The sequence below is a fragment of the Oryctolagus cuniculus genome, chromosome 8 (assembly GCF_964237555.1).
Source record: "Oryctolagus cuniculus chromosome 8, mOryCun1.1, whole genome shotgun sequence".
NCBI classification, from domain to species: Eukaryota; Metazoa; Chordata; class Mammalia; order Lagomorpha; family Leporidae; genus Oryctolagus; species Oryctolagus cuniculus.
In genome coordinates this window covers 110,063,950-110,091,427 of record NC_091439.1, presented here as the reverse complement: position 1 = coordinate 110,091,427, position 27,478 = coordinate 110,063,950, and the positions used below count along the sequence as shown (strand labels likewise).

Genomic DNA, 27,478 nt, shown 5'->3' with positions numbered 1-27,478 from the left:
CCCAGGCTCCCCTCGGCGGGTTCTCAGATGGCAACTCCCGCCAGCAGTGCGGGGTCTGCAACAGAGAGAGACTAGGCCTCCAGAAAATACAGAGTTAATTCTTTGAAAACAATAGTGAGGTGAGACAAAAATAATCCAGGAGCAAAACATCTTCAGTTTTTGAAACTTTCAAGTAGAAACTTTGTTAACGGAAACCAGCCAGGTAATGGCCAGAGGCATCTTCAGCGCCTTGGTGAGCTGAGCCCGGTTGCTGCGCCTTACAGTTGTATCTGTGTGTGCATGCACACACGTGTGTGTAAATATGTACGCGTGGAATCTATTTTTTCATCTGCAAAGGTTTACACTTTACACTGGACTTTGTGCCAGCTGAGTAAAACAGAAAAAAAAAAAAAAAAAAAAAAAACAATGTGGCAACTAGTCCCTTGATACAATGCAACAGACAAGCTCCAAGTACCGCTAGGCTAGGCGCATGTCTGTAGGAGCCGTGATTCCGATGATTTCTGCCTCCTCCTGCAAAGGGAAAACCTCAGTAGGGTATCTGAGCGTCCCATGTAAACGCTGCAGTCATCTTACAGCTCAGGGACAAAGGAATACAAAGCTGCACTCTTCTCTTATTCTGTTTGCCTGACTGTAAGTTATGGACACATACACTTTTCTGACTCCCCGACACACAGCTCGTAAACACTGTCAACGTAATCGTCCTGCCCCCAGACGCCCGGGCAGGTCCTGTCCACAGAACTCATGGACCCGTGACTTCAACACAGATCACGGGTTGCTCAGCTTCCGGTACACGGTACACTGATGGGATCTCCGCATTCCAGACGCCCCTGGCCAACTCCGCCTCAATCTGCTCTCGACTTGCTATGCAGGTCTTTAAAGACCAAATGGTAGGAATTAGCTAAATTAACTAAAATAAGCTTTGAGCATGGAATTATGTGTTGAAATCACATGTTGCAACAGACTCACTTAAAAACAACACTCAACCAGCCAAAACAAGCAAACAAAAAGCGGGGAAAAAATCCCGTAACACCAATTAGGTCTCCACTTGTTACCCAATCGATGAAGACTTAACATCATAACACGAAATATACTGCGACTAACATGCAACCAGAGACCAAGCCTCAACCATAACCAAGCCCACATGGTTTATCTAACCAAGCGATCTCACTTAAAGAGAAAAAAAAAAAAAAAAAACATGGTGTTTGGCAATGGTTCTGATCTGTTAATAAGGAGTGCAAAGAGCTTCAGGCTTTAGGTCGGCACCAGACTCACCCGAACGTCACCAGGATTATGCGGAGGCACCTGCATAACCGCCCACTCCTCAGAAAGCCCTACTGCATCGCGGCCGGCGCTGCGGCCTAATGGGTCAAAGCCACGGCCTGCGGTGCCAGATTCCAGTTGGGCTCCAGCTCCTGCTATGTCCTCGGAAAGCAGCAAGGGTGGCCCTAGTGCTTGGGCCCCTGCACCCACGTATGTAGGAGACCGGGAAGAAGCTCCTGGCTCCAGCCTGGCCCAGTCCCGACTGTTGCAGCCATTTGGAGAGTGAACAAGCAGATGGAAGATTTCTCTGTCTTTTCCTCTCTGTAACTCCACGTCTCAAATAAATAAATCTCTTAAAAATTCTTATTTTATTTGAACACTATTGCATGCTCTATTAAGAACAAATTTTTGGAATCCTTTGGTCAGTGTTCCTGTAACTGCTACACTTAAATTATAAAAGATAAACAGAACTATTATTTTTTCAAGGAAGCCTCCCACTGTCTTCTCAAAGGCCATGTCCTAGAGGAAGAGAATCTAGAACGGCGTTTTTCCCTTTATTCTCTTCAGGTAATTACACACGAGCGTCACATGTGTTAACGGAGAGCACACAGCCGCGTGCCGCTCCTGCGGACCCAAGTGTACAGCAAGCAGGCGGTCACTTCTCCCAGCCAGCAGGGATCCACACCTCACCTCTGCTAACAATTCACAACGCAGGACTCTTCCAAGAGGGTAACATGTTAACAGCTTCACAAATGCGAACAGCAGGGGCCTGTGTTGTGGTGCAGTGGGTAAAAGCCACCACCAGCCACGCTGGCACCCCATGTGGGTGCAGGCTGGTGTCCTGCTGCTCCACTTCTGATCCAGCTCCCTAGTAATGCTCCTGGGAATCGCTGGAGGACGCCCCAAGTCCTGGGGCCCCTGCAGCCATGAGGAGACCCAGAAGATGATCACGACTCTGTGTTCCATCTGGCCCAGCCCTGGCCACTGCAGCTATTGGAGAATGAACCAGCACACGGAAGATTTCTCTCTCTCTCCCTCACTGTACTCTGCCTTTCAAATAAATAAAATAAATTTAAGAAAAAAGTAAAAAAGAATTAAAAGCAACTCCGAGACGTGAACACACACAGGTGTATGCCAAGGCGTCACAGCAGTTGGACAGGGCTGTTGTGACTGCCTAACTAAGTAAGCCGCTGGTAGGAGAGATCTTCAGTTCGGTTCCCAGAGGGAACAGAACACTCCTCTGGAACATTTTAATCTGTGCTGGGGCTGGCGCTGTGGCACAGCAGGTTAAAACCCCAGCCTGCAGTACCGGCATCCCATATGGGCAACTGGTTCAAGTCCCGACTGCTCCTCTTCTGATCCTGCTCTCTGCTATGGCCTGGGAAAGCAGTAGAAGATGGCCCAAGTCCTTGGGCCCCTGCACCTGCGTGGGAGACCTGGAAGAAGCTCCTGGCTCCTGGCTTCGGATCAGCACAGCTCTGGCTGTTGTGGTCATTTGGGGAGTGAACCAGCAGAATGGAAGACCTCCTTTCTCTGTCTCTACCTCTCTCTGTAACTCTTCCAAATAAATAAAAAATAAATCTTAAAAATCTGTAGAGACTTACATCAAGAGAAAGAACTGGAATGAGGCTTTCTAAAATCTGAATCAGTAGGAGACGTGACGGGATGGTCACTCTGCCGTTTGTGGGAGCATTATGCCTGCACACAGGAGAGCAGACAAAACCCATCGCCATCACTTCTGTGCTCTGGAACGCTGGCCGGCTTTACGTTCCCTTACAGCAGCAACCACCCGCACAAAACCAAGCAACAGAAAACCTCTCTGCCAAAGTTAAGAACGGCGGGTGTGGTCAGTTCACGGAAACACTTCCGAGACAAAAAGCCAGGAAAGCAATCTACTATTTTTCACGAAGAGAAAAAAGTAGTTAACTCTCAAATTCAGAGTACCACGTTCATGAAGTACAGAGATAAAAAAAAAAAAAAAAAAAAAGAAAGAAAGAAAGAAAACCAGGACTTTAACTAACTCACATGTGACTGTATTTCAGACGTCCTCGCAGGAACTTTTCTCAAGTATTTTTAACGTTTCCCTGACTTCTAAATACACAAAGTATTATTATTAGCACATTTTAGGGAATACGAAATCTCTTTCATTTTAGTACAAAATGTGAAAACAACTCATTGTGCTGATACTGTAAATAAGTCAGAAAGCTACTCATTCATTACTCATAAACACTAGCTACTTACCTACAATACAGCACTGAATAAACAACAGGGAAACAGAGGATTGAAAAGCACTGTTTCACAAGACAACACTACGAGGTAGCCACAGAATACTCTTGTTCCGGAAATGGAAAGCCAAGTAAGATGATTTTGTAGTCCCCTAGCAGTGACTGAACATCAATGTTATCCACTGAGGTTACAAACCCCCTTGGGGGGTTTATTTTGTCAGGCGGTGGGTAGCGGTGGCTACTGAGCTCTGTTATGCAAACAGTGACACACAATCATGACCAATAACATACTCAATATTTGGGCCTCCATTAAAGTATCATCTAAAAACCCCTGTCACACGGCAGAACAAGATACTTGAGGATTTTAGGAAAATCTTTCAAATTCCAGCTTACGGAAAGGGTATGTCCCTAAAAACATAAATTTGGCTGTTGTATCAACAAAAATGAAGAATTACTTTATTTCATTTAGAGAGTTCGATATTTGAACATAAACTGTTGTGGATAATTAAATAATTTGGTTTAGGCTTGGCCTATTCTTCCCTCCCCTGAATTAGACAGAAGCCAGCTTCCTTCAAACAGGGTGGACTGAGGGGCGTCCCCAGGGGCAGCCACACTCTCACTCCTTCCATGGGGAGTGTGGACCCACCACACCAACCCAGAGACTCCCCGTCCCAAATACAAGACCAAGCGGCAGAAGGGAGGCGTCAGACATTTACCCCTTAGCAGGATTCGCTTTAACTGCTCTTCCAACCAAGCAGCTCAGAGTGCAAACCTGCACCGTGGCGCTGTGAGGAAGGAGACAAGAAGGCAACTCTGACCTGGGCCAGGCCTGCGTGAAGACCCTGGCTCATCCGGAAGACAACAAAAGGGTCCGGAGGATGGAGCGAGCAGGGCCCAGGTCTGGACGCTGCAGTCTGCTCACAGGCAGTATGAAACACCTGTACTTCTGACCCAAGAGCAAGCCAAAGCGCACACTCAGCGAAACAGCAGGCAAGCACCTAGAGCTGGAATTGTGACGCTAAATACCAGGAAACTTGGAAAGAGCCTGACTACGTACATAACGCTATACAAAACTAATGGAGATTGAACTCATGCAACCGCGGGGCCAGCTGCACCCGAGACAAGTTAGTATCACCCTCGCACAGACCAGCACTGGGACGGAACGTTACCAGGGGTTACGGTCCACCTGTGTCTACTGCAGACACGATAAACAGCAGCTCTCGCAGACAACACTGAGAACACACGCATGGGGGAGCTGCGGTTCTTCCTGATTTAAAATGACTCAGTTACGGAACTAGTTCTCCTAGTAAGAAAAGGAAATCACCGCTTACTTTTACTCAAGGTTTTATTGAATCAATTTTGTTGACTCCAGGCCAAAGTTACACGTTCATTTTTTAAGTGAATGAAGCCTAGTCCTTAAAGAGTCCTAAGGACGCATCTGATGATCACTTGCATACGTGTGGAGGGCGGGAACGCACTGCGCCACACCAGGCTTCACGCGTTACAGGGCTCTGCAGTATCTACTTTAACCAAGACAGCTAAAGTCATGTATTAAAATATGAGAGGACTGCAAAAACTCTGTGGAAAGATGCAATGAAAAGGTAAACTATTTGGTGCAAAAATTTTTTGCAATCCATGCATAGTGGTTTTTGTTTTTTTTTGTAATACACACTTTCCATGAGCTTTTTGAAGACCCTGTGTCTAACAGGGTTCAGAAGGTATATTATCGAGAAAAGAATGTTTCCACACAGCAGTGGTACCTTTCTGCAAGGGCATGCTACTCACTTAGCCTACGTCAAAGCCCTCCACTGATTTCCTGCCAGTAGCACCTTTTCCTGGCCAGCTTAAGAGCTTCAGAAGACAGGGTCTGGACCATCATCATTTCAAACGCTTCCTTGGACACCTCAACGTCCCCCAAATGCCAGGCAGCACGGGTGCTTAAACTTGGGAGCCGAGAAACGATAAGCCGGCATTACACTGAAGACCACGAACGAACACCCAGGCGGGGAAATCCACTGTCCAAGGCAAACTGGCTGTCCCCCTGCCTTGCGGGCTCTTCCACACACACTGCGGGTGGACAGTGCACCCTGCAAGGGATCTCTAGGCGACGCCCACGAGGCTCGGTAAAATCAGAGAAGCCTTCAAAGACTTGCCCTTGGACAGCACTGGCTGTGGAAACTATGGACTGTAAAACACACTTCCCGGGACAGAATGATTTTTGAAACTATGACCGACAGAATCATCATCGGACAAAAGAAGTCTAATTGGTAAGCTCTTTTCATAAAGCTGATCAATACAATGGCCACACCGGGAACATGGTGCTGCGGAGCCACACGTGTTCCGTGTTCCTGCTCTCTCCCAGCAGAGTGTGCACTGTCTGGAGACGGAGTGTCTCTCACACTGAAGCCCGGGGATACTGGCGTTGCCGAAACACAGCTTCCAAGGGCTCCACTGGAAGGTGGCAGGACACGCCCTGCACACACGAAATAAAGCGGGAAGTGTCTGACCTTTGTACTTTGAGCTCCTCACAGGAAAAGTGTTCTGTAAACTCAAGCTGTTATCTGAAGGGCAACAGAAACAAATAATTCTCAGACAAAAAACCTTTTTTGAAAAATCCTAGTTTTTAAGACAGTTCCTAATGTCCAATATAGGATATAAGATACTGGCATTTAGCTATTCAAACTTATATAGAGAAGTACAGTACTCTGGAGAAGTACAAAGAAATACTTTTAAAAAATACATGTATATAAATTAATGAAACTAGTATTTAAAAGATTTAATACAAGGAAAAAAATGTATAGTGGTACCAATTCTTAATACAAATTATTAAGCATAGTTTATATAATTTCAAAAGTTATTCACATTATTGCTCGATACCACAGTTGTATGGAACAAGTTCTTGACACACATCAAAACCTGTATAATTTCAGGCTTATGAAAACAAAAATTTACACATAAGTCATTCAGAAATCTAGAAAATGTTAAAATGCATGAAGATATGTACAACCAAAAGGGAGAAAAATGTGTGTATGTATGTTCAAACAAGCCAATCTAATTGCAATGCACAGGTCACATTCTCAGTCAAGGAAATGCACATAACTGAACTAGAAGTGAACCAGTGGATGACACCGCGTCCGTTTCTTAGTAACAACCTGCTCTCAATAATGATGGGGTATTCAGCACTCTAGAACCTCTGCTTTCTTTCAAAAACATAGTTCTACAATGATGCTAGATTTGGAGAAATATTCTTCTTAAAAATGTTTAAAAGAAGTACTTCCATCTTTTTATATAAGATTTGACAAGCAATAAAAATAACCCAAGTAAGGCTATTATTAGTATCATCTCGACCAAAAATATACGGATTGTGATGCTACTCTACTTTGCGATCCTGAGCTCTAGGAGCCACTGATGCATGCACACCATCCCTTGATCTGCCTACTCTAGGAGTAAAAATAATTTAATTCTGCCGTACCACCTTGGAAGACAGGCAGGCCTTCACGATGGCACAGACGTAACCGCTGTAAACAGTGTTAGGAATTGTATGGAAGGGGGAATGTCTGGTTCCAAAGGCTTTTAAAATAATAACGACTAGGATAAATGTAAAAGCAAGAAAAAATAATACAATTTGTGCTTGCTAGAATAGATAAGTAGAGCCTTACAAAGGTGTTTTCTATGTTAAGGAATTTATAAATAAAAGATTCTGTGTACCTTGGTGATAAAATAAAAAAGGCTGGCCACTTTTTATGCTAAGTTCAAATGTATTTTTTTGATAATACAAAAAAGTAATCCTTGAAACTCAGAATACATAACAGAACAGAGTACAATAACTTAAGTATTAAACATCTGTATGAAATAACTTGCAAAGTTTGACAAAAATGCACACTTAGAACATGCGGTTATTTAGAAAAAAACAAACAAACAAACAAACAAACACCACCACACTGTTCTGTAGAACCAATGTTATGTCACCACCAGGAGAGCACCGAGCAAGGCACCATTGGAAAGACAACGTACTTGGAAAGTCTCTATCAATACGATCAACGCTAATCTGGTCGAAAAATCGGTGTCTTTGGTAAAAATTCTATGAGGATGACCTGTAAAAGAAGAAGAAGAAGTTTTAAAGAGATTTAAACAGATTTTTAATCTTAAAATTTCAGTTATATTTCTCTCACTTACATCAGTTACAATTTTGAAAATCCATCCACATTTTAAAATAGCAACTTGATACTATTAGAACACATGATTTGATAACACAGAGCTCCATCACTGAACATCTTTCTGGACCTTAACCCAACATGCAACATACATACCTCAGTTCTGAGAGGAGGACTGCGGGAAGTCGGTGGACGGCTGATAAGGCCGGCACCCCCAACACACTGGAGCCCCGCCCCCCGCCCCCAGGCGCACGCACATATGGGTGAACCAGGAAAGCGGCTAGCTCTGAGAACTCACCGCCCAGCAGGTGCACCACCCCGCTGGACATGTCTGCTTAACCCCAACAACTCCTGTGTCCCCACTTCCCAGGTGAGGGAACAGCGAGGGCCGGGGAGCTGGCATCTCTGTCTCGTCGCAAAGCCTGGCCCCTCCAGCGCAGACTGGAGCTGAACCCTTAGTCCCAGTTTTCCTTTGGCTTCCCTCATTTATCAACTCAGCTCCCTGGTCTTTAGGTCCTGGCGCTGCCCTAGTTCGACAATACAGGGACTTAAGTTAGCAAAATCAAAGATCAAAATGTGTCCCAAAGGACTTTTTAACAGGAGACTGAAGGAAAATCAACAAAACAAGATGGAAGACCTCTCTCTCTCTCTCTCTCTCTCTCTCTCTCTCTGCCTTTGCCTCTCTGTAACTCTGCCTTTCAAATAAATATATAAATGTTTTTGAAAAAATTACTTGACTGGAACAGTTTCCAAGTCTGGTGAACTCCCCACTGCTTTCTCATCTCCAGATCTGCACACTGCCGCGAGTTAGCCGTTGGGGCCAGAAACTTCCGTCCGCACTGTCCAGCTCCGCTGGCGTCTGGTCTGCCTCTATAAAGGAGGCACTTGCACTCCCGGCTCAGATGGCCGCGTCCCACTCCGGTTTCTGCCCTGGGTCTGGGCGACTGTGGCTTGCCTGCAGATCACTCACTGCCCCCCGCGCTAGTGCTTTGCCTAACGTCTTTCTCTGGGCCACATCTGCTTGTGTTCTGGTTTCCTACCTATGTGGATAAAGGGATTAGACTACACCACAAGATTTTTCACAGCTCCGAAATTTGACGATTAAATGTTTAAGCTTCTCATGAATCAGTATTCAATAAATTCTTCTGTATGTCAAATATATCTTCAATCAAGTGGTCTTAACAATACTATGACTATATTTGAATTGCTAATTTTTAACAAACATATTCTACAAATTCTTTTTCTTCAGAAGTCACACATAGAGATTGGCTACCAGTCTCATTTTTTTCTAAATTCTATCTGTCTGCCACATTTAAACAAAGAGGGCACCTGCACTGTGTGTGGTGCAGCAGGTTAAAGCCCCAGTCTACAGCACCAGCATCCCATATGGGTGCCAGTTCATGTGCCAGCTGTTCCACTTCTGATCCGGCTCCTTGCTAATGTGCCTGGGAAAGCAGTGGATGATGACCCAAGTCCTTGGGCCCCTGCACCCATGTGGGAGACCTGGAAGAAGCTCCTGGCTCCTGGTTTTCAGATTGGCCCAGGTCTGTCCACTGTGGCCATTTGGGGAGTGAACCAGCAGATGGAAGATTCTCTCTCTCTCTCTCTTTCCATAACTCTTTCAAATAAATAAAATAAATCTAAAAAAAGGTCATCTTTAATAAAAAAAAAAGTATCAATTGGTGTTTGTTTCTAGATGATCTACAATATTCAAAATACGATCAAGAAGAAGTAATTTCCTTTAACAAATGAAATTTCTGTAAGCTACAGAAAAGGAGGGGTAGATAGTTAAAAGGTCCAAAATCATTAGAAAAGGAAGCACCCTCTTCTTACCAGATTATTTGCTATTTTAATTTTTAAAAATTGCTCTTAAGGGCAATTTTTTAAGATTTATTTATTTATTTGAAAGGAAGCAAGAGAGAGAAAGATCTTCCATCTGCTGCATTCCCCAAATGGCTGCAATGGACAGCGCTGAGCAGATCTGAAGCCAGGAGCCAGCAGTTTCTTCCTGGTCCCCCATGCAGGTGCAGGGGCCCAAGGACTTGGGCCATCTTCTGCTGCTTTCCCAGGCCACAGCAGAGAGCTGGATCGGAAGTGGAGCCGTTGGACTGGTGCCCAAATGGGATGCAGGCACTGCAGGCAGTGGCTTTACTGGTTATGCCACAGCGCCGGCCCCTAGGTAATTTTTAAAACCATATAATTCCTACATTCAACTATTGTAAATGTATAAACTCTGAGGCAAATCTAAAAAATATTTTTAGAGCAATTTGAAATTTTTAAATTTTATTCTGGATATCTGAGAGCATGAAAAATAATGAGTTCAGTAGAAGTGCTTATTGTCTAAAAGTTCATGGCAAATTACAGGACATTACAAACAAAGCAAAGCTCAGGATGTTTCGGAAGGTGCTATTTTTAGTTAGTAAAAGAATGTCATAAAGCAATAAATATATTTTATGAATTAATGATATTCAAATCTGTAAATCACAACATTGGGAATAACTTTTATGTTGTCTTCTCCAAAGTCAATTTAGAGATGCACACAGATGCATACAAAATAAGGCTTCAGTTTTAAGCTGTCTGGGTTTATAAATGTAATAAATGTGTTTTCACAAAATCTTTACGTCTCCTAAATAACCATCCCTCCCCTCGAATGCATCCACCAACCCTTTTACTATCTATGACGAAAACATAAAACCAGCATCTCCATAGGTCAACTTCAACAGCTTACCTGAAGGTGCTTTTTTGCGATTATAAAGAAGTACCAAGTGTCTTTCTCAACATCATGAATTTACATGTTCAATGTAATAAAGACAAGACCTACATTATTCAGTGAACTGAATAGAGCTAGTCTGTGAAAAAAGACCTTTAAAAATACCTTTTATGCTCAAGGCTAGAAGTGGGACTTGGCTGTAAGACAATGAAAGAACAGGAAAGTGCTAACAGAGAAAAATGATTTTATGATAATTCCCAACTATTTAAACACTTTTTAAATCCATCTTTTATATACATACACACACACAGAGACAAAAATTCATCAGGTATGTTACACCCAGCACTTAGCAAAGGCTCTGGCTTGCATTTCCAACAATTACCTCTTCCTGAGGTCTATTTCTTTTAATGTAATAACCTTTCCATATTTACAATCAAACACCCCAGCTCAAGGGAGAATCACACAGATTCACAGCTTCCTACAGTACTGCAAACTTTTCAAAAGGAGAAAAACGGTTCAAGTGCATCAAGGGGTCGGAATTCACGCTACAAACGGGCGAAACCAGGTCACAGGATGAGCGACACGGGCTCTCGGCGCTGACTTGTACGATAATTTTACACAGCAACATTTATCTGGAAGCTCCTCTGACGGCCGCTGAGGTCTACGGGCAGCTCAGAGCTACACAGGCGAAAGGGCTCTTAAGCGCCCATGGATCGGTGAAAGGTTTTCCTCCATACTTGGACACTTGATTAGCATGATATAGAAAAGCCATATCTGACGTGGTTATTCATAGAGCACCTAAAATTTCACACTCCATCAACACATGTTCAGGCTATTTTATCTTGGCAATTAATTTATTATTTTTCAGAACACAGTGAAGCCTTGTTTTCAAGTCATTCATAACTTTATAAATCAGTCTTTGCACATCAAACCATGCATCTGTGAACCGTAGAAAATCCTTGCACTCAGGAGATTCAGCTCCTGACACCTTTGCTGATTAATAATCACGGAAAGAATAAGATCAGAAGCAAAATAAATGATCATTTAATAGAGAAACTCACAAAACAGCCCTTGAACTTACATATTCCATCATGTTGCTCGTTTCACATTTCCTTTTGCTCAGTCTCCAGTGCAAGCACAGCTAGACGGCGGGAGGGAAGGAGAGGCGTGAGCTGCTTCCACTGCGCACCAGCCCGCCCCAGTTGTCCACCTTTCCTATTTCCAGCTCAACAAAAGCATCTGTTTCCATACTGCGCGACTGAGACCCCAGCAGTCCGAAGCCGCTCCCCGTGGCACCCACCTTGTGGTATAACCTATTGTTTTCCCATTCTAATAACTTCTCAATCGATCTTCGTGTCTGAAAGACAAACGAGAAAAAAGTTCACCCTCAACTGGTTTTAGAAAAACTTTGTTTTGCAGCTGCTTTTTATGTGAAAAGGGGAGAGGAAGACACTGGCAGAGCACAGGGTGGTCCAGCACTAAATGGTGTCTTCAGAAAGCTGTTCTAAATTTACCAGCCTCCAACAGAAAGCTAGTGAAATCTCAAACGCTCTATAAAATGTGTAAATTTAAATACACACTTCTTTCAAAATATTTTGGCAATGCTTAAAAAGTAAAGTAAAAAATTTAATGCTTTAGTTAATAAAACACAAATGACTTTCAGGTAAATTAAAAAATAATTGAAAATTAATTAATAAAAAGTTATAAAAATCAAACTAATTTTCTTATCATACTTAAAAGTAATAATCCACATTTAAAAGCCGGTTTACTGATTATTCCACAGATTTTCCAGCCAAAGTTTTTATGTAAATTAACATAAAAGTGTCATCTGGCAGCAAAATCAAAGTCTTCATTCAATAGTACTGTTTCAGGAATCAATTGAGAAATTTACTTCACTTGATTGTTGCAACACATTCTACGCAGGACAGAATGTTTCTTGCTCTGGAGTCTGAATAGAGGAGGAGATAATTCATGGTGCCAGGTGTTAGGATGCGACTGTGACACAGCTGCAGGTGCAGCCCCGACGGAGCTGCCACCCGATCACCCACACCGTGGTGCAGCTGCAGGACGCTTGCATCGACTGTTATTAATGTGGTGCAACGTATTGTAAACAAGCACTGTCAATCCATTCTCAAGATCTGCACACCACCCAGGAATAAGTCAGGTGAAAAATGCTAGTCTTGAACTGGTCTTAAATAATGTAATGCTACATAATCAACTGTTCCTGCTTATTTTAAGCACCCACTGTAATCTGGTGGCCGTTTTACCTTGCAGCAAGCTGAACACCCTGGGCACGCCACGGTCACCTAGGTGCCAACCATGATCCATAATTACCAACAAACCACCACGACTGCCTTCCACTTCCCAAGCTTATGTCATAAAAATCAGAACCCCACCGCCTCTCTGGGCACTAGCAGCCAATGGCTAATTTATTACATTACTTTTTAGAACAGTCTTTCTGGCAAGAATTTTCAAGAAAAAAAATAGTGCCCTTGTTAACAATGATCAGCAGACCTCACTTGTTTCTTTGTAAAGATAGCCTTTTCGAGGCAGCTCTCCTTTTAAATGAAAATAGGGCAGCAGTTATGGTCACACTTTTTGTTAATTTAGTTGCCAGTCAGCCCCAAATCAAAAGAAAATAAGGCTGCAGAGTGTAATTAGCATTCAGTTCAGTCGTTTTGTCCCTTGTCTAGCCCCCAAGCTTTGTTAAAATTGCCATCTGAATGCTGAAGGCTGGAGGGAAATCGATTTGATTCTAATCGCACCATGAAAAGAACATGATCTAACTGCTTTCAGCCCTCCGTAAATCTGTACTAGGTCTTTAGCACAATGCAACTTCCAATTTAAAAAGCACTGAATGTCTCGTCAATGACTTTGTGAAGAAAAAAGAACAAGGAGCAGACATAAAAATTCCAATAGTTGTTTAAGCATTAAAGCTCATTTGCATCACAGCGAACCTGAAAAGGGCTGACCTCGCAACCGCCTCTCAGGTCTGTGAAGCTGTAGCCGTGACAGGCGCGCACTGACAGAGCTCATTGACTCTGAAAGGCTACTCTATCAATGGTGAAGAACGGCACTAGGTCCCCCAGCAGCCTCCGCCTGCCCACCCGCTGCTGAACCAGGGCAAACCGATTCAAAGCCTCCGTCCACCTTGTAATCTTCCTTTCCAGGGCCTTTTAATAACAGATTAAGATTACTATGCAATTTGAGGTTTTACTTTTACTGATGGCTTGGGGGGGCGGGGGCTGGTGGTGACGAAAGAACCAGGGTGGGGGGAAGAAGTTTTCCGAGTCCCTTATTTTACTTTAACATATAAAATAGTTCCCAAAAGATTACCACTGTATTCTGCCAATATTTATTACTCAAGAAGAAAAAAACGTAGCTAGCACCATCACCATTTCATCAGAAACTTAAGCCCTTGCTATATTACAATAAGAGCAGGTCTCATACATGCCATATACATGTACACACACAAGCACACATATACACACAACTTAAAAGTATTAACTATAAATAACTTCAAGCAACTACCAGTATTTGAATAAAAGATAATTACAAAGCATGAACCTTAAATTTCAAAATATTTATTTTGAATAAATTTCAATTTACTCTTTGCATCTAATTAGGACGTTAATGATAGGGTTTCATATAATAATAATTGTATCTTACAATATTTAAGTGTTTGAAATCAAACAAGCTCTGGCACGCCATATTCTGAATAAGTACCTAAAAATAAAATATTTCTATAAACTTGACAGTCTAAGTACTTAAGCTGTGAGTTAGCACCATCTAATCTTGCTATAAAGACTTTTTTCCTGCTTGACAGGTGAAAAAAAAAAAAGAACTTGCACGTGCAGCTTAGTCAGTCACTGCACTTGCATGGCAATGATCTACAGTGAGGCGCAGGTGAGAGCACACAGAACCAGAAAGGAGCCGCTTCCAGCAGGCCAAGGTGACAAGTACACAGATCCCAGCAGTCAGTTAAAACGGGGGTTGGGGGTGGGGGGTGGGGGGAGAAACTGTGCCACAACACGTTCTGTTAGTAGCAACAAAAGCTCAGATTAAATGGGGGGGGGGGGGGGGGAGCTTTAACTACTGAGAATGTTTAACACTCTGCAATTACTTTTAGTTAGCAAAATCAAAATATATTCTCAAGATTGAATACAATGCCAATCTGGCAGATACTGCAAAAATACCACACAGCAGTGCTTATAAAAGCTATCTCAAAGCTTTCCAACAAGAAAAGAAAGCACATTACGATTGCAGCCATCTAGAAATAGAAGTTAAGAACTGATGTCCACGGGGCTGACAGTTATTTCTAACGAAATGAAGGACTATGCCAAACGTTTATGGAAAAACAGAATTAAGACCCAAGTTTTTGCTTGCATGAACAAATTTTCAAGTCTACGCATAGTTTTCTCCACAAAATGCATTTTCCATGAACTTTTGAAAGTATGTTCCTAAAGGTCCTACACCGGCACACTTAATAGTTACTAACTGGACACGCAAACCTAGTCTTATAAAAACCTGCCCTTGGTTTTTAAAAGTTTATGTAAACTCTCAAACGCAAAATTAACATGCATGTGAAACATTATTACATATAGGATCTGCCCACATCAAACACCAACAAAACATCACCTTTCAGTATTCTAGGCCAGCTTCTAAAAATCAGTCATCTTAAAAGAACCTCGCGCTTGTGAAAGCCCCGGGCTGACAGTCATGGGAACCAAAAATCTCCTATTTAGCTGAAAGAACAGGGGAAGGGCAGCCGGGCTTCCCCACGGAGGGTCTTAATCCCCCTCAGGCCCGCCCAGAGCGGAGAGGACAGGTTAGTGGTCCTCACAGAGGATGCCCGTCCCCTGGGGAAGATGATCCTGGATTCCGGCAGAGGCCAGCAGCACAGACTCCTACCATGCAAGTCCGGTCACCTCCCAGGTCGGGGAGGCCAGCGCCACGCATACCCGGGACTCATGGCCGTGACCTCCACGCCAACACCTGGCTCCTCAGAGCCTTCTCACGTGAGCTAACTCTAGCACAGCCATTCAGCCACACTGAAGTGGAAAATGACGACAGAGATTCAAAAACAAGACGGCAGCTGATGTAGTAGTAGCAACTGAGTGCACAACTCTGACTCCCACTCCTACTCCTTCAGTCCCTTGGAAAGCTTTGGTAGAACTGTGGAAACCAGCCCAGACACGAAAACCGCCAGAGAGGTAAAAGGGTCAGAATAATTAACAAAATAGCCAATTAATTAAGGACTGGCAGCAATATTAGACGTGATATACCTCTACAACTACCAAAGAAAGCTTAAAACAGTAAAACACACACTAAATAAATGGAAACATTAAATTACTACAGTAAAAAAACTAAGATTCTCTGAAAATTCAAATGTAACTTCCATGAAGCAATTTTGTAATTTCTCCTTGATACTGTAACTTTTAAGGAATGAACTTCTCATTCCCTAGTATAAACAATGAACCACCACACATACCTAAGTGTCCCAGGTCAGCAGGAACCACTTGGGCCATCTCCCTGTACTGCGCTTCTACTGTTACCACCTTTACCTAGAACATTCATCACTGATGAACATTTACTCACAATCATTTGAAAAAGCAGTTATTCAAAGAAGCGGCTTTCCAGATCTTACTAACAAGGCCACACCTCAGCACGTTCAGAGTACTCACAGCCAAAAAAGAAAACACAAGACATGCCAACTATCACAAAATTCCTCTGAATTTTCCCCAAAGAAATAGAACCATCAGTCCTTACAAGACAAAGACGCTAACGCATGCTAACAAAATGTTAAACAGGATATCCCACTAATAATGATTTATAAAAGTTCAGCTATTTAAACGTACAATTAAAATTTATTTCAATTAGGGGCCCATGCTGTGGCTCTCCAGCTCTCTGCTGTGGCCTGGGAAAGCAGTAAAAGATGGCCCAAGTCCTTGGGTCCCTGCACCTGCATGTGTGCCCTGGAAGAAGCTCCTGGCTTTGGATTGGCCCCAGCTATGGCCATTACAGCCATTTAGGGAGTGGACCAGCAGACCTCCTCTACCTTTCAAATAAATAAATAAATAAATCTTTAAAACCAACGGCAAAGGAAGACCTTTCTCTCTGTCTCTCTCTCTCTCACTGTCCACTCTGTCTGTCAAAAAAAACAAAACAAAACAAAACAATTTCTATTAGATATATCATAACATTACAGAATGTCAAAGCCAAACTTCAAATGTTCAATTTCTTAAATTTTAAGCTTCTAAATTGATGATTGCTTTAGTTATAATAAAGTTTTAAATATATTTATTTTTATTTTAACTTTTATCTTTAGATATCTGTGTAAACAAATTGTTAAAATAAGGAAAACAATGTTTTCAGTTGTGAGTTATTAGAAGGAAACCATAAATAATTTTAAAAGAATTACTTTAATTTAGGAGAAACTTTACCCGATTCTCGTTTGTGTTGAATATTAAATCCTATATTCCAAAGATGTGCAAAAAATTAAACAGCGTATCAAAAAATCATGATACATGAAAAATCTAGATTCATCAACAAGAAAACTAGCATATGAACAGATTCCTCAAAATCATTTTTAAACAAATTCCCTTCCTGTATGTAAAAGCTCTTTTAAAAATTTTAAGTCAATATTAACTTTAAAATAATCTATATATACTAAATATCCAAAAAAGTATCGCTAGAACAACCCTTTCAGTACTGTTTAATAGTAATACTGTTAGGCAGAGATAAGTAAAACAACTGCTAGTATTCTGTGTATCAAAAATATCCTCTTGGGGCAGGCACTGTGGTGCAGGTTAATCCTCTGCCCAGGGCACCGGCATCCCCTGTAGGCACCAGTTCTAGTCCCTGCTCTTCCTTTTCCGATCCAGCTCTCTACTAAGGCCTGAGAAAGCAGAAGATTGCCCAAGAACTTGAACTGGGGCCCCTGTACCCACATGGGAGACCTGGAAGAAGCTCCTGGCTTCAGACAGGCTCAGCTCCAGCAGAAGCGGCCATTTGAGGAGTGAATCAGCCAATGGAAGACCTCTCTCTGTCTCCCCTACTCTGTAACTCCACCTCTCAAATAAATAAAAATCTTTTCAAAAAATCCTCTTGGGGCCGGCGCCGTGGCTCACTTGGCTTAATCCTCCGCCTGTGGCGCCAGCACCCCGGGTTCTAGTCCCGGTCGGGGCATCGGATTCTGTCCCGGTTGCTCCTCTTCCAGTCCAGCTCTCTGCTGTGGCCCGGGAAGGCAGTGGAGGATGGCCCAAGTGCTTGGGCCCTGCACCCGCATGGGAGACCAGGAGAGGCACCTGGCTCCTGGCTTCGGATCGGCGCAGCTTCGGCCATGGTGGCCATTTGGGGGGTGAACCAATGGAAGGAAGACCTTTCTCTCTGTCTGTCTGTCTAACTCTGCCTGTCAAATTTTTAAAAAAAAAAAACCCTCTTAACATATCACTGAGCCGTGATTGATAGGTACTAATAAGAATATCATCAAAAGTATATGATCTAGGCTACTGGGTTGTCATTAACTCTTTTTAAGGTTTATTTATTTGAAAGGTAGAGTTCCAGAGAGAAGAAAAACCTGAGAGAGAGAAAGAAAGGGAGTGTGCGTGCGTGTGTGCGTGTGGGGGGGGGGGAGGGGGGGAGGGAGGGAGGGAGGGGGAGGGAGAGAGAGAGAAGAGAGGGAGAGATAGATATCTGCCATCCGCTGGTTTACTCCCTAGATGGCCGCAACAACCATCATTCCACCAGGTCGAAGCCAGGAGCTTCATCTGGGTCTCCCTTGCAGGTGCAGGCCCCAAGCATTTGGGCCATTCTCCGCTGCTTTCCCAGACGCACTAGCAGGGAGCTGTACTGGAAGCAGAGCAACTAGGACTCAAACAGGCGCCAATACGGGATGCTGGTACTGCAGACGGTGGCTTAACCCTCTGTGCCACAGTGCCTGCCCCTGTCGTCAACTTTTTAAGGTAACACTGCCTACTTTGCGAGTGATACAGTTACTGCTTCTCTCCAGAAAAACACATATAAGTACCAACATAAAATGTTGCACATAATTTTAAGGGAGTTATCTGAAAACATTTCAGAAAATACTAAGATTTCACAAAACTAAAACTGAATTTCAATTAATAGCAGAAAAATTGCTAAGATGAATTTCACTAAAATAAAAAGTACTACTATCAGAGATTTATTTCAAAACCATGTAAGTACAAAAGGGACCAGCAGATAGAACTCAGGTAGAAACAGCAGAGCTGCTGATGGTCACAGGTGACACGGAACAAGAGCAGGGGACCCGGCGGTCCCAGCCAGGGTCTGACCCCTCAGACGCCTTCCTGTGGCTGCAGTACTCACTCTGCACAGCGCGTCTCTAAGGAGCTGTATTGCTCCCACTTCACACGTGAAGAGCACAAAGTAAGACGAGGGTGTGAAGTCAAGATTAGACGGCCTTCAGCCCCACTCTCCACACACTACAGAGCCGTGACTCCGTAAAGAACGCGTTACTTTTTAAAAGGTGCTAAGCTGGGGCCAGCGCTGGGGTGTAGTGCCAGCATCCCATATGGGTGCCGGTTCATGTCCCAGCTGGCTCCACTTCAGATCCAGCTCCCTGCTAACAGCCTGAGAAAAACAGTGGAAGATGGCACTAGTGTTTGGGCCCCTGCCACATATGTGGGAGACCCAGGCCTCGGGCTGATCGAGTTCTGGCTGTTGCAGCCACCTTGGGGGGTGAACCAGCAGATGGAAGATCTGTCTATCTGTCTCTCTCTCTCTGCAATTCTTTCAAACAAATAAACAAAAGATATTATGCTGAGACAAGTAAGTATCTATGACTTACAAGTTATCTAAACCACTAATCAGGTTGTCAGTCTGGAATAGCCAACTTACTCTGAAACTTGATTAATATAATCAAGAAAATAGATGGGAAGAGGTAGATGAAAACTGGAACCTACAGAAACATCAAATGGCCATCTGAGGACTGAAACACATGACCTGTATTAGAAACTCACTGGGTGGGTCCAAGCAGAGCGTCACAGAAGCAGATGGACAAATCCTGCACACCACACATCAACATGAGGTCTAAGCACGCGCAGAGAACTGATGTCAGTCAGCTCTTGGCAAACACATTTCCTCCAGCTCTAATACAGTGCCCCTCTGCACATGCAAGGCTCGAAGTGCACAGCTTTCTGGGCGCCCTCCTCTACTCTGGTTAACAGCAAACTGTCAGAGTGGGCGTTTACCTAGCAGTTAGGATGCCTGCGTCCCACAGTGGAGTCCCCGGGTTCAATTCCTGTGTGGCAGAGGGTCCCTGCCCCCGCACAGGAAGCCTGGATTGCACGAAGGGAACCAGCTTCAGCCCTGACCCAGCCCCAGCTGCTGCAGGCATTCGGGAAGTAAGCCAGCAGAAGGGAGCGCACTCTCTCCCTCCCTCTCTCTCTCGCTCCCTCCCTCCCTCTCCCTCCCTCCCTCTCTTTCTCTCTCCCTCCCTCTCTTTCTCTCTCCCTCCCTCCTTCTCTCTCCCTCCCTCAAATTTTTTGAATGTCAGTGCTGTTTACAATAATTGCCTTAATTTATATAAGAATCCGCTTTCTTAGTTTCAATGCCAAAGCATTCCTCTAGTTAGGAGGAATCTTTCCTGTGAGGTCACTTTTGCAGGGTGACTGGAATAAGGCTCCCTAAGGGCTACACCTACTACTCGACCCTGTGTGTTATAACAGAGGAGGCAAGAAAAACCCCTTAGGGTTGGGTGCGGCACACCCAGCTCCTGTGTCACTCGGTTCCTGTCCAGCTTACACTACAAGATGTTCTCCACCTCTCCAAGAGTGAACAGGAATGATCCTCAGAACACTCATGGAAAACGTCTATTATGAAGAAAAAACCCTGTGTGTGGAGCGTAACAGCTCCCTGCACCAAAGTAAACTTAACCCCATTTGTCCAGGAACTCGACGGAGTCTCCCTCTTGGGCGCGCACTGCCTCGGGAGGCAGAGGACTCACAGGGCACACGGCAGTTTCTCCTGGGTTTCCGTACTGCACAGAGCCCCTGTGCTGACAGTCTCCGTGCAGTGAGCTCCTGCACTCCTGACAGCCCGCCCAGCCCGCATCAGAGCCAGCGTGGAGGTGTGGTGACGGCAGGACAGCGCCTCCCGTCCCCAAGCGTCAAGGAAGCCCGTGAATCGAGGAAAGGGAGTGTCCACAGAAACCATGCACTCTGATTGGCCAGGGAGTGGGAACTCAGCAGATGATCTTTGGAAGGCAAAGCATGTTCGTTTGCATTTGTTTTTACAAAAAACAAAGCGAGAGCAATAATACATCAATTCTTAGTTGTCCAACTGTAACTGTGTCTAAGGTCTGAAAAAATGTACTTTCTCTTGTATCCAACTCAACTGCCTCAGTCAAGATATATGAGAATATTTAAATATTAGACAGAAAAAAATTACAAAGATAAATCTTTCAAAAAACTAAAGGGGGCAGGGCACAGCAGAAATTGCTGTAACAATGCCGAGACACTGTTCGGTTCATCGGTTCCTGGATGCGCTTAAGTAAGCCACAGCCTACTTGAGAGCCAGAGGGCCCCACTTGTAGTCTGTGAAGTTCCTTCCAACACACCCTCTTCAAGATGGAGAGTCAGATTTGCAGACGCAAAATGCCAGATGTTCTTTCTACACGAGTGAAAAGGCAGGGTGTCCGGAACCCGCAGCCGGGATTCTGACTGAGATTTAGCTTCGCAAACTAGGAGACCTCCAACAGGTTTCTTGGCCTCTACACTTCAATTTTCTCATCCTTCAGACAGGAAGATATGGCTGTCTACTCTTGGAATTCTGGGAAGTACTCAGTACAAATAAACTGATGAACCCAATCCCTAGTATACAGTAAAGACTCCATAATTATTAGATGTTACCATGATATTTTACAAAAAGAACTATTGTGAAGATTAAATTTAAAAAATTAGGTATATTACGTGCCTTGTTAATAGCAGATATATACTAATTATCCTTCTTTTACTTGTTCCTTGGAGTCTATTATTCCACCGTATATCAACACAGATGCTGTATTTCAGACCAAAAATTTTAAGTTATTCAAATATTGGGAACTTAGAAATTCGGAGTAGCTGGCACTGCGGCTCACTAGGCTAATCCTCCACCTGCGGCACTGGTACCCCAGGTTCTAGTCCCGGTCGGGGCACCGGATTCTGTCCCGGTTGCCCCTCTTCCAGTCCAGCTCTCTGCTGTGGCCTGGGAGTGCAGTGGAGGATGGCCCAAGTGTTTGGGCCCTGCACCCCATGGGAGACCAGGAGGAAGCACCTGGCTCCTGGCTTCCGATCGGCACAGCTCTGGCCATGGTGGCCATTTGGGGGGTGAACCAATGGAAGGAAGACCTTCTCTTTGTCTCTCTAACTCTGCCTGTCAAAAAAAAAAAAAAAGAAAAATTTGGAGTGACTGCTATTACAAACTAAGTATTATATTTTAATTAAAGTAGCTTATAAAGGTCAGATATCTAATATGATGTGAAAGGTTTTCTTAAATATAAAACAGAGGTGTTCCTAATTCAAATATATAAACCTATAATCCGAGTTTATTTCTCTAGGTTTGCCTGACAGATTTCTGTAAATCACGTTTCTCTTTGTAAACACAGCTTATGCTGCCAGGTCTACAACCACACTCTGAGACAGGCAGAGTAAGATCGGGAAGTGAGCCCTGCCCCACGAGACCAGGCTCCCGAGGGACTTCTGCAGGAGCAGCACAGAGGCGCACAGGGGGCAGCGGGGAGCGAGGTCACCGCAGCCGGTGAAAGCCGCTACAGGTGCAGGCCACGCAGTCCCGAGAGCTGGCACTGGCGCCGAGAGACCCGACCAGCAACAGCAGACAGGAGCACGCTCATCCGTCATCCCCTGTTCACTAAAGCTCGTCAGGATCCCCTTCACGAAGACTGCAACAGAACGCTTTCCGCAGGCTGGGCTGGGCTGGGCTTCATTACCTGCGACATGCGGAGATTTCTCTACCTAGCTCTTTCTTTCTTTACACGCTCACAACCTTTCTTGTACTAGGATGCAAAGTCTGGAGCACACTCCAGTGCAGGGCTACTGGACCACCGTCCGTCCACTAGGTGAGTGGACTTAGATTCCCCCAGACTCAGATACACCCAGCTTTCACACAATTCCCCCCGGGTTCACTTCCCCTTGAGTTTCTTTAAGTCTTTAAGGCTGTATCCAGCTTAAAAAGCCCTCTATTCCGCACTTCTGCCATGTAGATTCTCAACTCCTACTACACTCTGACCAGAGGAACTCACATGACTGGATATTCAAACTTCAAGGTGAAAGAAATTATATTCAGGAGTAAACCCAGGTATAACCAGAACTTTAAATAAAAGAAATTTTATTTTTTAAAGAGAAAATAAAACATTTCAAAAACTAAGTAGCAATGTCTACAAAAACTCACAGAAGAAGAAATTTTAAGAAATTTGTCTGAAAATATTTACCGACAACATTTACTTCTCAAAGATTCTGAGAGCTAGAAAATACCTGTGAGGTAACAGCTCAGAGGCGTGGCCAGCTCCCAGCAGTGGTCTGCTCCGCCCTACACCTGATCGCACTGTTCCTACAGAGCTCTGCGGGTTCCACCCATGGGCAAGGCGCTTCCCTCCGCCCAGGAGTCTCGTTGGGACCCGTGAAGCCCACATCTTCTGAAACGCCATCATCTCACCAAGCCAAGGATGTTAGCGGCTAGACAAACACACTCACCCACCCCAGGCAGAGGCCAGGCAGTGCGAGGCTCCAGGAGTGTGGCGGGACGAGACCGACCCGGCAGTAACCACGACACTGGCGGAACAAGACCGACCCCTCCACAGTAACGACGACAGCACTGCTGTGAACTGAAGGCCGCCACGAGGAGACGCTCTCAAACACTACACACGCACTCACTCTAGTTCTCCAAACAACGCTGAAGGAAGGGATCCCCTCATTTCAGAGAAGTAGGAACGGAGGTTGAGAGAACAGCTAGCTGTGTGTCACATTGCAGACCAGGAAGGTCTAGCACCAAAGAGGAGTCCCAGCCACCACGCACTGCCAGCTACTTCCCTGTTCCCAAGTGAGTGACTCCCTGACACGGAACTGAACACAAATAAGAACACAGGTGGAATGCAGGTAAACAATACTTACAGCAAATCCATACAGAGGGCACTTTGAGGAAGCCACACAGGGGCTGGCACTATGGCCTTGCTGGTAAAGCTGCCGCCTATAGTGCCAGCATCCCATGTGGGTGCCGGTTCGAATCCCGGCTGCTCCACTTCCGATCCAGCTATCTGCTGTGGCCTGGGAAAGCAGCAGATGGCCCAATTCCTTGGGCCACTGCACCTGCGTGGGAGATCTTAAGACGCTCCTGGCTCCTGGCTTCGAATTGGCCCAGCTCAGCCACTGCGGCCATTTGGGGAGTGAAGCAGCGGATGGAAGATCTCTCTCTGCCTCTGCCTCTCTGTAACTCTACCTTTCAAATAAATAAATCTTTTTAGGAAAAAAAAAAAAAAAAAGGAAAGCCACACAATTCTGGTCATCATATACCAGCAAATGAAGCATCTCAAGAAAGGAAGTAAGCCAGCAGGCGCCGCAGCTGAGGCTAATCCTCCGCCTGCGGCGCCGGCACCCCGGGTTCTAGTCCCGGTTGGGGCACTGGATTCTGTCCCGGTTGCCCCTCTTCCAGGCCAGCTCTCTGCTGTGGCCAGGGAGTGCAGTGGAGGATGGCCCAGGTGCTTGGGCCCTGCACACGCATGGAGACCGGGAGGAGGCACCTGGCTAGGCCATAGTGCCAGCCCCTGTGTGGCTTCCTCAAAGTGCCCTCTGTATGGATTTGCTGTAAGTATTGTTTACCTGCATTCCACCTGTGTTCTTATTTGTGTTCAGTTCCGTGTCAGGGAGTCACTCACTTGGGAACAGGGAAGTAGCTGGCAGTGCGTGGTGGCTGGGACTCCTCTTTGGTGCTAGACCCTCCTGGTCTGCAATGTGACACACAGCTGCTCTCTGCTACGCGCCGGCCATAGCAGCCATTTGGGGGGTGAACCAACGGAAGGAAGACCTTTCTCTCTCTCTCTCTCTCTCTCTGTCTAACTCTGCCTGTCAAGAAAAAATAGAAAGGAAGTAAGACAACTGCCAGGTGACGGCGCTGGCAGAGCGGCTAGCGTGTTCACTCGCAACACTGGCGTTCCGCGGTCAGGTGCCAGTTCTGCCTCAGTCCAGCGTCCCACTACATTCCCAGGAGGCAGTGGGCGAAGCACTGCCGCCCACCTGGAAGGACCAGGACGGCTCCCGGCTCCCGGCTCCCGGCGCTGGCCTGGCCCCACCCTGCCTGTTGCAGCCATCTGGGGAGTGAACCAGCAGATGGAAGCTCTTTCTCTCTCACCCTCTCTCTCTGTCTCTGTCTCCTCCTCTCAAATAAATGAATACATCCATGAAAGAAGCTGGTATGGAAACAGTTAATATCCAGGGCTGTTCATTCAGAAAGGGCAAAGACTTCCAGCACATAAAAACAAAGTCTACAAAATCACTAACATTGGGATCTGACATTCGTTTGTGCAAAAGAAGGATGATACAAGTTTCCTGGGAAAAAAAACAAACATAAACTAAGAAACACTACAACACACTTTTCAAACAGTGAGCCAGGCGGGAAGCACAGGAAAGTGATGCTCACTTGGCTGGACATAGGCTTCCTAAGTGACAAAACTACAGTGCAGGCACAGTCGAGAAGCAAAGTGTGAACAAAAATAAATTTTTGCCAAGTAAATGTCATAAAATCTATTTAATAAAGCTAAAGTATTTCATTCATTGGCAAGTTCCTTGGGCTCTTATAAAAACCCCATTAAGGGGCCAGCGCTGTAGTGTACCGGGTAGAACTGCAGCCTGCAGTGTCGGTATCCCATGTGGGCACTGGTTTGAGTCCCAGTTGCTCCACTGCTGATCTGGCTCTCTGCTGTGGCCTGGGAAAGCCGTGGAGGATGGCCTGGGTCCTTGAGCCCCTGTGCCCATGTGGGAGACCCAGAGGAAGCTCCTGGCTCCTGGCTTCAAATTGGCGCAGCTCCATTGTGGCCAACTGGAGAACGAACCAGCGAACGGAGGACCTCTCTCTCTCTCTCTTTCTCTCTCTGTGTAGCTCTCACTTTCAAATAAATAAATAAATCTTTTTTTTTTTAAAAAAGACCCCATTAAAAGGCTAAAGTTGCCTATTTTATTGCCTTCTAAGCACTGATAACTGTTTGAAATTATTTTGTGTTTATTTTCTTGCTTTTATCTATCTTTTAAGTCCACAAAAGGAACCACTTAACCTCAGAATCTAAACCAGTACCAAGCCTACAGTGTTGCTTCAGGAATACTCAGTAAATTAAAGAATAAAAACAGCTATAAGTCCAAGGATAGCACATGGCAGTATAAAGAAATGGTTACCAAACCCAGAAATTTTTTTTTTTTAATAGAGTTACACAGTCAGAGAGACAGAAAGGTCTTCCTTCCGTTGGTTCACCCCCAAAATGGCCACCACGGCTGGAGCTGCACCAATCCGAAACCAGGAGCCAGGTGCTTCCTCCTGGCTCCCATGCAGGTGCAGGGCCCAAGCTCTTGGGCCATCCTCCACTGCTTTTCCAGCCCACAGCAGAGAGCTGGACTGGAAGAGGAGCAACCGGACTAGAACCCAGCGCCCACATGGGATGCTGGCGCCGCAGGCAGGATTAACCAAGTGAGCCATGGCACCGGCCCCAAACCCACAAATTTCTTAAATATGCTTTATCTTCCTAGTTTGTCAACTTAATAAGTCATTTGAAGTATTTTCTATTAAAATAAATATAAATTATATAAACAGAATATAAAATTCAAGGATCTGAAGCACAACACAAGCCTTCAAATATTTTTGCGACTACAAGTGGCTACTTCCTATTTTTAAGAACACATATTTGTCTTTTGTTCTTACAACTACTTCATGAGAAACAGGAAAAGTACTTACAAACTTATACTAGCTCTGCACTCTCCTAGCCAATTCTCCTAAAAGAACTGCTAAGGCAGAGAAGTAAGACACAAAAAGTCATACTCTGTAACATTTGTATAAACTATTCAGAATGGGCAAAGCCATAGAGACAAAACACAGACTGGGATGGCCAAGGGCTGCGGGGAGAAGGCAAGGGGCAGACACGGATTATTGGGAAGTTTTACTTTGCAGTAACAGAAATGTTTTAGAACCAGGTTAGAGGGGGCTGGCACTGTGGCGCAGTGGGTTAACGCCCTGGCCTGAAGCGCCAGCATCCCATATGGGTGCTGGTTTGAGACCCGGCTGCTCCACTACTGATCTAGCTCTCTGCTATGGCCTGGGAAAGCAGTAGAAGATGGCCCAAGTCCTTGGGGCCCTGCACCCACCTGGGAGACCCAGAAGAAGCTCCTGGCTCCTGGCTTCAGAATGGCCCAGCTCCAGTTGTTTTGGTCATTTAGGGAGTAAACCAGAGGAAGGAAAACTCTCTCTGCCTCTGCCTCTCTGTAAATCTGCCTTTCAAATAAGTAAATAAATCTTTTTTAAAAATTAAGAAGGAAGAAAATAAGAAAAAAATGGAAACAAAAAACTGATGGGGGGAGACAAATTCCAAAATGAAAGACTTAAACTTAGGCGTCAATAACCATAAGAATGATAAATATTGCAAAATCTCCAACTAAATGTTAGAGAGTGTCAGACTGAATAGAAAAGCAAGATCCAACACTGCTTATAATAAATGAACTTTCAATAAAAACCACAAATAAGCTAAAACAGTGGCAAGTGTTGGGGTTAGGGGACTAACACCTGACACAGCAGGAAGATACTGTGTAGGACTTCTGTAGCCCCTATCAGAGTGCCTGGGTTCAAGTCCCAGCTCTGCTCCCAAGACCAGTTTCCTGCTAATGAGCACCCTGGGAGGCGGCAGGTGATGGCTCAAGTACTTGGGTTCCTGCCACTCATGTGGGAGAAACACAGTTCCAGTCTCCTGGCTTTGGCTTGGACCAGCCCCAGCTACTGTGGGCACTTGGGAATTAGTAGATGGGAGATATATTTGTGTCTATCTCTCTGTCTCTGCCATCCAAATAAAACGAAAATAAATAAAAGGCTGCTGCTGTGGCACAGCAGGTAAAGCCGCGACCTGC

At 44.8% G+C, this 27,478-nt stretch overlaps 1 protein-coding gene across 2 annotated transcripts in view; it reads right to left on the bottom strand.

Annotated features, from left to right (window-relative positions):
- Positions 1 to 6,246: 6,246 nt before the first annotated feature.
- Positions 6,247 to 27,478, bottom strand: part of CHIC2 (cysteine rich hydrophobic domain 2) — a 50,948-nt gene continuing 29,716 nt past the window's right edge. For both annotated transcript variants that reach the window (XM_051835055.2, XM_051835054.2), the window contains exons 4-6: positions 11,650 to 11,706; positions 11,431 to 11,490; positions 6,247 to 7,579 (exon numbers count right to left, since the gene is read on the bottom strand). In XM_051835055.2, coding sequence (XP_051691015.1) covers positions 7,529 to 7,579; positions 11,431 to 11,490; positions 11,650 to 11,706 — 168 coding nt within the window. In that variant the 3' untranslated portion in view covers positions 6,247 to 7,528. The remainder of the gene's footprint in view (positions 7,580 to 11,430; positions 11,491 to 11,649; positions 11,707 to 27,478) is intronic.